General features: G+C 39.5%; 1 protein-coding gene across 9 annotated transcripts in view; it reads right to left on the reverse strand.

Annotated features, from left to right (window-relative positions):
- The window catches only part of TLE1 (TLE family member 1, transcriptional corepressor), a 116,425-nt gene that overhangs the window by 34,891 nt on the left and 69,196 nt on the right, over positions 1 to 12,338 (reverse strand). For 3 of the 9 annotated variants that reach the window (XM_044658403.1, XM_044658395.1, XM_044658378.1), the window contains exons 9-13: positions 9,378 to 9,494; positions 5,487 to 5,540; positions 4,721 to 4,873; positions 2,525 to 2,669; positions 984 to 1,174 (exon numbers count right to left, since the gene is read on the reverse strand). In XM_044658403.1, coding sequence (XP_044514338.1) covers positions 984 to 1,174; positions 2,525 to 2,669; positions 4,721 to 4,873; positions 5,487 to 5,540; positions 9,378 to 9,494 — 660 coding nt within the window. Of the gene's footprint in view, positions 1 to 979; positions 1,187 to 2,524; positions 2,670 to 4,720; positions 4,874 to 5,486; positions 5,541 to 9,377; positions 9,495 to 12,338 lie in introns of all 9 variants that reach the window. The other 6 variants (XM_044658441.1, XM_044658386.1, XM_044658425.1 and 3 more) reach the window with 5 other exon arrangements.

Genomic DNA, 12,338 nt, shown 5'->3' on the forward strand with positions numbered 1-12,338 from the left:
ACCAATCCCTTCCCTTTCACTGCTGTGATCAAATCTGCCCTCCGGTCTTCTTGACTTAAGAGAGAGGTAAGATGGGGGGGGGGGGGAGGAGAAGAGGGAGGGGAAGAAGGCAGGGAAAGGAGAGAGGGAGGGGGAGGGCGAAGGAGAGAGGATGGGAAGGGGAGGGAAGGAGGAAGGGAGGGAAAACAGTATCAAGATTTCCCTTTTTCCCCAAGAAAGACTAAAGCAAGATATGTTCAGACATTCAGCTTCTTAATAGAAGCTTCGGGACATCTCGTACCCACGCTCTACACAAATCAGCTCGATGATTTTTTCGTACGGGCACAGGATCTTAGTTTTAGAACTGAAATGTACTGTCGAAACCATGTGATCCAACCCCTCCTTTGAAAGATAAGGAGTTTGCATCCAGGGAAGTAAGTGACCTTCCTAAGAACACACAGGCTGAGGTTTGAAGTGAGGGTCCTCTGACTCCACATCCCAGAATGTTTATCAAGTTATAACCATTTTTACTTTTCTCCCCCAACAATAACACGCAGAAAAAAAACCATGAAAAAGAATGAAAAGCCTTATGTGAACTTTCATTTAAGTAGCCTTAACACCCCCACCTCTCTCTCACGCCCACCCCACACCGCCTGTGGCAGAGGAAAACCAGATGTCTCCAACCACCAAAGTCCGGGTAGCTCCCTAATACTACCTTTTTTCACCCACAAAATAAGTAAAACAAAAACAGTTTGGCATTTATTAATGAACCATAGCGCCGATGAAGGCGGACAGAAAGGAAAACGTATGTAAATACACGGGTGTTCTTTGTTTCTGGGGGGGCTCGGCTCTTCTGGACCACGCAGCCAAGGGAGGCACACAAGGAGGCAGTCAGGCCCTGGTGCTCGCGGAGCCCCGGAGTTTGACAGGGCTAAATGAAGCGTGCAGCTCTTCTCACTGAACCAAAACCCATCCCACTGAGATGGAAGCAGTGTGTGGCCTACCATTGGGGAGCGTCCGTAGGCCACCACGGCAGCTGCAGCTGCGGCGGCACTCATCTGGGGAGACATGTTGTGTAAACTTGCGTAAGCCGCTCCAGGGCTGGTCAACTCGCCATTCATGCCAGCGTGGGGGACCATTCCAAAGGGAGCAGGGTATGGCCCAGGTACTGCCAGAGGTGTCCTCAAACCAGCTGCTGGAAAGGAGCAAACACCAGGGGTGACTCAGTGTTCCAAACGGAACGCATCCTCTCCTATCACTGTCACTTTTTCCATATATGTGACAACTCTGGCAGGGAAGACAAGAAATGATGCCAACTTGGAAGGTACATAAAGTCCTTTTTTCCTTGATGCTCAGACTTAGGTGGGTATGTTAAATAGGAAATATACCATATAAAGCCCTTTCCTAAATATTTTTCATTCTGTCTGTCTCTCAGAGCCAGGTGCTATTTTACTGGAAAAGTATGGAAACTGCTTTCATGAATGCACATCAATTTGTAATTTATAATCTTAAAATAGTTGTCTGGAGCACAGAAAGAGGTAGAACTTGAACTGAGGTCTTACTGATTCCAAGGACTACCTCTATCTCTCATTTGTCTAGAGTAAGGGTTCTTAATCCTTATCATGGACTCCCTTTGGTGGGCTGGTGAGGCCTTCTTACAATGCTTTTATGTGCATAAAGCACATAGGATTACAAAGAAAATCAATTCCATAGATATATAGTTATCCTTTTTTTTTTTAAGTTCACAGACCTCAGGCTAAGAACTCCTGGTCTAGACAAAATACCTGCTGACTAGGAAGGATCAAGTATTAATTATATGCCCATTTTGCAGATGGCAAATTAGTGGTACAGAAATAAAGTATTTACTTGACCTCATTTCAGAGGAATATTTTCATAGTAAAAATCTAACCTTTCCCCTTATTCCAACTTTCCTTACAAATGAAATGTCAACTACAGTTCTGTATAAACTAAAGAACGGTTTTAAAAGTGATTATCCTGGTGTTTATTTTCCTCTGTGCCCAAGCTGTTTCTTTTCCCAATGAGGATGATAAAGTTGAGAGTTATAAGTTTATTCATAGGCCAGCTTTGAAGTTCAAATATCCCTCACTTCCTCTGAAGGAGAGAACACTATCTCCGGAGGGACATACCTCCAGAAAACTAACCAACAAAAATAGGCAGTAGGCACACTTGAGCTGAGCATGCCAAGCCGCCTCAGCAAATATTAACTAACTCACACACACAATAATAGATTGGTAAGGAGCTTACATTCAGAATAATTATCAGAAACTTTATTGAAGCTTCTACCATTTGGATTATTTGGAAATAAAATAAGAGCCAAATGTAAACAGTCTGAGGCTGAAAAGAGTGCAGCTGCCGAAAACCAAGAGAGAACAGCTGTTTCTTATCATGGCTTCTCAGTGATATGAAGGAGAGTGGCAATAAGCACATTTAATATTCATGGAGAAATGACATCACAATAAGATTAAAAGAAGACTCATCAAGCACAGAAAAGAAACAGGAAAAAAAACCAGGCAATGTGTTCTACCAGCTTGGTTAACAAGGGGGTCCATTGTTGGAGGTTTGCCGAGGCCTGGACGAAGTCCTGGAGTTGCGCTGGTGCCCGGGGTTGGCACATCGCTTCGAGGAGTTGGTGTGCTGGATTTCAGAACGGGCGTGCTGGCTTTTTCATGCTGGTATCATTAAACAAATTAAATGAGTATTATTTTTAATCCAAGCCATATTACACAATTTATCACAACAGCAGCTGGGACACTGGGCACCTACTAGCTACTCCCTCGGCCAATTTTCATAAATCCACACAATGTTGACAGCATTAACTTGTGAGCGAGAAATGTTGACCTTTCCTCTTCCTGCCAGAATTAAAATTCAAGCTAGAAAAGCAGAACATGATCACACTTCTTCCTCCGCAGATTTTTTTATAAGTATTTTTCTTCGAGTCTATGTTCCCTGAATCACTGACATCTCAATTAACGACGAGTTAGAGTGATGACCTGGGGCCACAAAGGGGAAATTTCACATACCCTCCTCCTCTGAAACTAAGACCCAGCTCCCTTTTAAGAGGCAACACATCCCTTCTTCTCACTTGTCCCTATCAGCAAGGGGAAGGCCAATCAAATTCAAGAAAGCCACAAAAATACCACTTCAAATGATCATGGTAAGTGGGAGCGGAGTTGAACTTAGAGACACAGGACCAGGTCTGAAACCTGCCTCTGCTCCTTACTCTCTCTACCTGTGTGAGCTAAATCAGTTAAAGGCCCGGTGCTTTAATTTCTTTATCTGTAAGATAAGGATCATGAACCTCAGAGGGCATATAGTACCAATCTCTGGTTTTATATGAGGAAAAGGAAACTCCCTTGGGAATTAAGTGTCTCGACCAAGGTTACACAGGTGGTTAACATTAGTGTCTCCATCTTAGGTCTCTCTCAACTCTGGATTTATAATTCTATGAATATCCTGAATGGAGGCTATGGTAAGTCTACTGTGATTCTTATGTAGGAAAACTTATGGAAAAAAAAACCCAAAATGAATCACCGAGACATAATAATCTCATTTACCTAGGGAATAGAATAGGCTCCTAACCTGGAGCCCATGAACTTAAAAAAAAATGTTTTGATGACTTTATTTCAATATAATTGATTTTCTTGTAACTTGATGTATTTTGTTTTGTACATTTAAAAATATTAGGAGCTTGTACATTTCCCAACTGTACCCACAAAAGTCAAGGCTAGTACAGAAAAATGTTCTAGAGGTTACCCCTCTCTTGCCCTCAATATTATATGTTCCAGAATCTTCTGATAACTCACATTCATCACTTCTGAGTTTATATGCAAACTACATATTCTATATAAGCCATATATGTGTATCTATATACATATATACATGTATGTATGTATATGTGAATCAATGACTTAATTATCAGTAGTACTAGTACTGGCTGTGGATTTTTCATCATGCCACAGATCTCCTCAGTTCCTTAACTAAAGAAAGCATGATCTGGGGCTAAAAGACATGATGTAGTTAACTATAATATTTAAAAGAATAAGTACTTTGTTCTCCTAAAGTGGGGAAGGAAGTTGAGGTTTTCTTCTTGGAATTTCAGTCCTTTGCAGCCAGCACAAATCCTCTGAGTAAGACAGCAATATAGTTGGACACTATTTTTTGTTTTGTTTTTTAGTGTGTAAAGGCATACAACTCAGAAGTAGTCCTATACTGGAACCCACAGGGCATTTAGCTTGTCATGAACACATTCCAGCCTAGGGCCCAGACCCAGATTAAGCAGCTTTTTTAATTACCTATTCCTGGAGGAAATAGGCCATTACATACCCTAGACTTGACTCTTACAGAGAAGGGAGCTTCTTAACCCTGCATTATACCTTGTACAGTTTGTCTTTGAAATTTTATACCCAGAGCATCAAAAATAGAATGCAATAACAAAAGAAATAAATAAAGACAAAAAAAATCCCAAGTTTGATATATAGAAACAGAAATTAAGTGCACATAATAGGTTGCTGAAAGATAAAAGTGCTCTTTTCAGGGATGGGTTTGGGAGCCTAACAACACAGCTCAATACCAAGTTAGGTTGGCAAATAAAGGGTTCAAGTTTCAACATTTTTAACCCATTCTGGTAAATTCTCTGCCAGTCAATGTTTTTGATAAGAGATCTTATGGGAAAAAAAGACTAAATACCCTCCACAGAGGGTAGTTAGTTTATAAAACTTACCAAACTCATTTCTTTGGATTTCAAGGAAGTAGAACTTCCCGAGGATGCTGTAGATGCTGGACTACTCGAGGCATCTTTTTTCAGTAGACGGTTTTTGTCAATACCATTTTCTCTGGGTGAATGTGCAGGGCTTGCCCGGGGAGATGAGGGATCCTCCATAAAAATAACCAAAATTTTCAAAGATTTAACTGCTATATGATACTTCTAACCCATCCTACTCATAACCAAATTAATTTCCTAGACCTAAGGGGAAAGAGTGACCAGATTGGAACAATGGTAAACTTTCTGAACTAGGGAATATGCATTTTTATGAAAGGCAAACAAAGGTATATATTATAACTAAAAACAGCAAATGATTAGAACTGAGCTCCCAGCCATTACTAGGCAGACAGAAAGCCAAGTATTTTACCTTTCCCTCTTATACATATGAGTACCCTTTGTGTGTGTCTAGAAGGTAGTGGTAGTGGTTGTGGTGGCAGGGTGGCAAAATGGGTTACGGGATAGAAAAGGAAATACTACTATAAACCAGACTTGGAAAGCTAAAGGAACAAAGTTAGCTTTGTTTTTTAATTAGCTAAAAACTAACAATCCCATAAAATTTAAGTCAGGTTGTTATTGACTCATCCATGACTAAGCAATGAGTATGTTTCTTACTGAATTAATAATGACAGAAAGCACCTTTATTTAATTTATTTTGGAGACTGATCAAACACTTTTACTCAGATCTCAAGACATTTTTGATGACACAGATTGACAGAATAATTACCTCATTGGACACATCCACAACTAAGTTGTCATCGCTTTTATCACCATCACTGTCCTAAAAAATTATTTTAAAATAGTCCTAGTTAATAGAGTGCCAAAGGTATTCAAAACCTATACTTTAATCTGCATTACCAGAGGAATATTACTGAAGTCACAATCTCCTTCTTATAGGCTAGGCTAAAAACAAGTATATTCTGTTATATATATATATCAGGGCATTTTTCTTTTCTCTCTATTTTTATTTTATAAAAGGATATCAAAGGTTTTATTGGATACCATACTCCTCTCCTAAAACATCAATAGTTTGATTCAGTAAACATTTATGAAGCATCTACTATTACTGTGCTGCTACTGGGAATGTAATGATTAAAAGGCAGTCCCTCCCCCTTGAGGAATTTAGAATCAAAATAGGGGTGGGAGAAGAAGAGAGAAATACAGCATGTGCACACAATGAGTACAACATAAGGAGAACTTGATGGCATAAAGAAGTATTCTGGGACAACCAAAAGAGAGAAAAATCCCTTTCAGAGGGGTGAAGCAATAGGGAAAACTTCATGGAAGAGGGATATACTTGAATTGGTATTTGAAGAAGAGAAAGATTAACAAAAGGCATGGAAGAAGGAGCATGTTCCAGACTTGTTAGCAGGACAGTATGAATGGAAAAGGGAGTGTAAACAAGGTCAGGAAGGAATATTAAAGAGTATAATTTGGCTTGAATACAGAATTTGGGAAAGAGAAGTGTAGAATGAGGCTGGAAACAGAGTGGAATTAGATTAATAATAGAATTCAGTATCTTTCCTCCAGAATTTTCTAATTTCTCTATCAGGAGAAGCACCAGTTGCAATCACCCAAGCCTGTAATGTAGGCATCATCCTGATTCTTTCCCCATATAGCTAGTCTGATGTCAAATCTTGTCATTTCCACCTCTATAATATCTCCTGTTCCTTCTCTCCAATAGCACAACCACAATTCCAGTTCAGGTTCAGATTTACCCTAATAACCTTCTAAATGATACCCCTACCTAGTTTCCTTCCAGAATTAGCTCAAATCTCATCTTCTTCAGGCTTTTCCAGGTGTGTGTGTTGTCCCCACAATGAATGCTTTCCACCTTCAGACTGCTTTCAGTTACTCTGAATATATCCTGCATGTAACCAATTATCTATATGGTGTTTCTCCATTAGAACATGCACTCCTTCAGGACCAGGACCATTTTTTACCTCTTTTTAATATCCCTAGTCCTTAATGACTGGCATACAGTAAATTTAGTAAATACTTGTTGACTAACTGTGGAGGGCCTCAAACTATTAAAGTAATGTATTTTATGTGAGTAGTTTAGCCTACAGAAAATAAGGCAGTCATTTGTGAATAATCCTCCATGAAAGGGCAAAGTCACCCAACTTTGTTTCATTCACCAAACTTTTCCCTCTAGTTACTGATTGGCATGGACTTTATAAGCAAAGATAAGGAAGCAGCCTAATGTTTTGGTATCCCTTAAAGCTGATCTCCATTTCTAAAAATATAACTAAATAAATAAACTTGTTCCTATTCACTTAGAATTTTAAGAGGGAAAATGGACCTTCAGTGGGCAACAAGCAGTAATGCTTTTTATTGGCAATTCAATTAAACCTGCATTTATTAAGCACCTATTATATATAAAATATTAGAGAAACCTAAGAGAAAACATAGTCCCTGGCCTCAAAAAGTTTACATTCTGCTAGGGAGATGTAACTCATACACATGTAAGTCAACAAATTTAGTGTATACATAAAGAGATTCCAAGAGAAAGAAAGCACTAAAAACTAAGGTGGTTGGGGATAGGAGAATGGGGGTGGAGCAGCAAAGATTAGGAAAAGGCACACCAAAGGAAGCTAAAGATTCTAAAAAGTAAAGGTGAGGAAGGAACAGAGAACAACTAATAAGCCATGGGGGGAGAAGGGCAACTTTAAGAATGCCCATTCTTGTTGAGTGATTTCAATTGTGTCCAACTCTTCATGACCCCCTTTGGGGACCTTCTTGGCAAAGATACTATCTTCTCTACCTCACTCTACAGTTGAGGAAACTGAGGTGAACAGGGTTAAGTGACTTGTCCAGCATCACACAGCTTAGTAAATGTCTGAGGCTGGATTTGAGCTCAGGTTCTCCTGACTCCAGGCCTGGCCTTCTAGCCACTGCAGCACTCTAGGAACTCTTAGGCAGGGGAATGATAATAAATAAGAGTGGAAAAGCAAGTAGGAGCTAGACTGCAGTAGGTTCTAGATATTCCAGAAAGCAAGGAAAAACCTCTCTATGGAGCATTTACATTTACCACATGAGGGAAAATGCTCAAGTTTCTCTTTTTCTGAACCACAAATGGCCAAGGTGATCAAAGAATCACATATGTAGAACTGGAAAGGCCCTTAGAGATTATCTAATTCAACTTCCTCATGTTACAATGAGGAAATGAGGCCAACAAGGTTAAGAGACTTGCTTAAGGTCACAGCTGTGGTAAAGAGAAGAGTTAGGGATGAACTCCAGGCCTCTGGCTCTATTCAAGAGCTTTTCCCACTACACAACAAAGGTATCAAAGCAGCCCCCCCATTCTGTTGTCAGTGGAAGCTTCAAAAGCATGGTTGTTCTTTTTTTCCTAATAGATATGGTTTGGTGGAAATAGGGATCACCATTAACTGGTTCTCAGGCCTCAGGAAAACTCCCTAAACCCTTAGCTAGGGATCTCCAACACCTCATCTCTACAAATAAGGAAGAGCCACATATCTGGGGGAACTCAGGGCCATCTCCTCTAAACCCATCACTTTAAGGGATGAAGAAACTGTGGTTCAGCTAGGTTCAGCACGTGATACAAATATTAAGTGTCAGAGCTAGAAAGGAAGGGAAGAAATAAGCATTTATGCAGCACCTACTATGTGCCAGGGACTGTGCTAAATACTTTTGACCCTGGGCAAGTCACTTGACCCCCATTGCCTACCCTTACCACTCTTCTGCCTTGGAGCCAATACACAGTATTGACTCCAAGATGGAAGGTAAAGGTTTAAAAAAATAAAAATAAAAAAATATTTTTAAATCATCTCATCTTATCTTTACAACAGCCCTGCAGAGTTAGCATTATTATCCTTATCTTACAGATGAAGAAACTAGCAAACAGAGGTTAAATGATTAGCCCAGGGTCACAAAGCTGGTAAGTGTCTGAAGTTGAATTTGAACTCAGATCTTCCTGACTTCAGGCCTAATCCTCTCTCCATCACTGCTTCTGGAACTAGGTGAGATCAGAGGTGTCAAACTCACTAGAAACCCACAAAATTCAGGAGTGAGGCCAAACCCAATTAAAATTTAACTGGGGAATGTTTAACAAGATCAATAAAAATGCAACAGAGATAATGTTAATTTGAGGTTTTCTAAGTCAATATGCCACCCACAGAGATACATTTCTATTTGAGTTTGACACTACTGGGCTGAATAATCTCAAAAAATCCCTTCCAGATCAAATTATCTAATTCCATGATTATAATATCACTAAGCTATAATTGTTAGGAGGTTTAGTCTTTTACCCAATTCCATTACAATTCCAAAAAGGTTTAAATGAACCAGTTTAAAACTGAGTAACTTTTTTTAAGTCAAAGGAAAATGCAGTTTTTTCCCCTAACATTGAATTTTAGTGTTGGTTCTTCTATAAGGCTAATCCTGAGGGTTATTAAAGCGAAGCATTAATTAGCTGAGACAGGTGGTGTTAGGTTTAAGAGTAAATATTCTAAGGTACATTGATCAATTCCTTTCCAGAGTGCTAGGTAAACAGGGGGCATAATAATCCCTCAAAGGCCTTCTCCTATAGAGCACCTTCACTTGGCACCAAATAAATATCCAAATGAACAGGGCACCCCATGGTAGATTATTTACTTACATAGTGACTAGAGTCTTTATCATCCACCTTTCTTTTTTTGATGTCACTGGAATATTCAGGTCCATTCCTCCGTTTATCTGTTCCTCTTAGGCTATCTGGTACCAAAAGAGAATTACTCTGCCAAGACAAAAAAAAAAAAACGATAAGTCAAAAAAGGTCAATAAAAATTTTATTTTTTAGGAACTCTTTGTACTTTCTAAACTTCAAAATGAGACATGACAGATGCTTTGGAAACGTGATACCTAAAACAGCCTTTTATTCCATTTAATTCAAGTCATCATCAAAAGTCTTTCAAAGCCAATATTTAAAGAGGTTCGTACATTTTAGAGAGGAGACCTTGGCTTTGCCCAAATCAAGCAATTCAGCTGGTTGAGACTTTGCACCTTACTATTCAGCTTTCTATTCAACTCAATTCATTGTTAGAGAGAAAAAGCTCACAATTTATTCATAAAAATACTTTTTAGGGTATATTTTAGGGATTTCCTAGTAGAGAGCCAAAAAGGAGGGGAAAAAAAAAGGCAAATGAAGTAAAACTTGGAAGATACAACCTTCCAAGGCATTTTGATGAACACTAGTGCTGCCAGAATGACATTGAAAACTCTTCAAAAGGAAATGGGTGTGGCTAACAATTTAGCTTCCTAAAAGACAAATCACATTTTCCACCACAAAAATGAAGAAGCCAGTTGAATTCCTTCCAATTTATTGCTGGAAATAAGATTTGGTGTTTTCAACTTTAATGTTCAACTCACAGACAGCTCAGGAATTTAAGAACAAAAGGAACAAAAAAAAAGTGGTTCTGTCACAGTGAATCTTAAATGAGGCCAGCCTCCCCAGCACAAAAGACAAGAGCAAAGACTAATCTTTTCCACAAACTACATAGCTTCCTTTCATTCAGATATGCTAAGTACAAACTGTTGACTCAAAGAAAACAGGCATTTTAGATATTTTGGGGTCACTTGCCCCCATTCCATAGGTCTTCAATCCCTATCTCCCCTCAGGCTAAAGCATTACAACATGTTACAATGAGTTCTTTTAAAGTGCAGGATTAGCATATGCAAGGGGGCAATTTGTTCAGTGATGTGTTCAGGCCATTAACAAAGCTGAAAGAGTTGTGTGTGTGTCAGGAGGGAGAGGTGAGAGCAATGCCCTTCTTTCACAAAGCAGCCCCCCTCCCCTTTGGACCGGAGGGGCCAGAGAATTAAGAGAAGGGAAGTGAGGTGCCAACTCACATTTGCATTGCTTTCCTCTGCCTCTTCAAAAACAAACTTTAGCTTAGATGGCATTGGCCTCCAGGGATAGGTGAATGGGGCAGATAATTTATGGTGCATTTTAAAAGCCAAGAGCATTTATTCCTTTTGTAGTTCTTCAGATCTTGAGCTCCCTGAACCCATTTGGGGTTTTCTTAGGGATACTGGAGTAGTTTGCCATTTCCTTCTCCAGTTCATTTTATAGATGACGAAGCTGAGGCACAGGGTAAGTGATTTGCCCAGGGTCACACAACTAGTGTCTAAAATTGTATTTGAACTCACAAAATGAGTCTTTCTGACTTGAGGTAGGGAATGGAGGGGTAAGAAGGAGCTAGTCTGCTGGGCTCTGATTGATTCCCTCTAGAAAATCAAAGATGCCACCATGGCAGCATTCAACCACTATGAGGAAGAGGAGGAGGAGGAGGAGGAAGAAAGGGGGGGACTGAAGGCAATTTGAATCCTCTTTGGCCTACTTCAGGGGCTGTATTTGAAAGCTAGCTTCAAGCTCTTTTATTCATGGCTGCTCAAGCTAAACAAATGCCAGGAGGCTTACATAAAAGCATCAGGGAGGGGGCCCAGTGTGATTCAGTACAAAGAAACTCAAAGTAATGTCTTCACCACAGTATTTTGTGACTGAAAGGTGGGCTTGTTGGATCACTGAACTAATTACCTTGATGAAATGTATGCTGGAATAGCAGGTCCCCTGGCCAGATCTCCACCCCAAGAGTTGAGGGGGGAGAGAGGGAGTGTCAGGGAATGATAATCAAATCCTATTACCTCAATATGCAAAGTTGGCTTCAAACAAGTTTCTTGGTTGTAATATACCAATGATCCTCTCCACGAGGTTATGAGTACATTTGTAGAAAATCATTACGGTATACCAGTAGAGCAAACATCCAAGATTATACCTCAATAGGCACAATGAATATACAAGGGAACCTACCAGAAAAGTACTTGTGAAAGATTTCAGAATTCGGGAACTTGTGCTGAGCAATAAGGTGGCAAAGAAAGCCCAAATACTGGTTTCCCACTAGAATAGGTCTTTGTTGAACCCCTCCATATGCCTAAACTTAATGCTTCTTTCAGAATGGCCAAAAACTTTTTTGGATTAGAGCTGGGCTAATTAACCTCCCTGACCATCTGCAAATTGGCCACTTCTAAAGTTTTAAAAGATGACATAATCACAAAATCTCCCCCAAAAGTCAAAAGACAAGATCTATTGCTAATAAAGCTGTAAGTGCTTTATAAATATAAATCTGATTTAGGATCTGAGATAGGCTGGAAAATCCTGGGCTAAGGATTCTAGGTTGGGAGTATGGAATCCAGAGCATAATGATACCTAATTCCTTTTGCCAGCAGCAATCCTAGCAAGAATAGTCCATACCTATGAATATTCTGTCTAAAAGTAACTGAAAGGAAACACAGGGTTCTTTTGTCTATCCTCTATATTTCCTTATTTTTGTTTTGCATTGGCTTCATTATTTTTGTTCAATTGATTTAACTAGGAACACAAAAGAACTTCAATTCACTGTAGTCCTTGGAAACCAAAAGTAAATGAGAAATAATTTGTTTTAAAAAAATTTTTTTTTAAAGAGGGGAAAGAAGGAAGGGATCACAGACTCTGGAGTTAGAGGACCTGAATTCAAATTCAGTCTTGGAAGTTTATTGGGTTATTTATGTAACCTTTAAGGCAAGTCTTAAACTGGGGGTGGGG

This window comes from Gracilinanus agilis, chromosome 1 (genome assembly GCF_016433145.1).
Source record: "Gracilinanus agilis isolate LMUSP501 chromosome 1, AgileGrace, whole genome shotgun sequence".
In the NCBI taxonomy this organism is placed as follows: Eukaryota; Metazoa; Chordata; class Mammalia; order Didelphimorphia; family Didelphidae; genus Gracilinanus; species Gracilinanus agilis.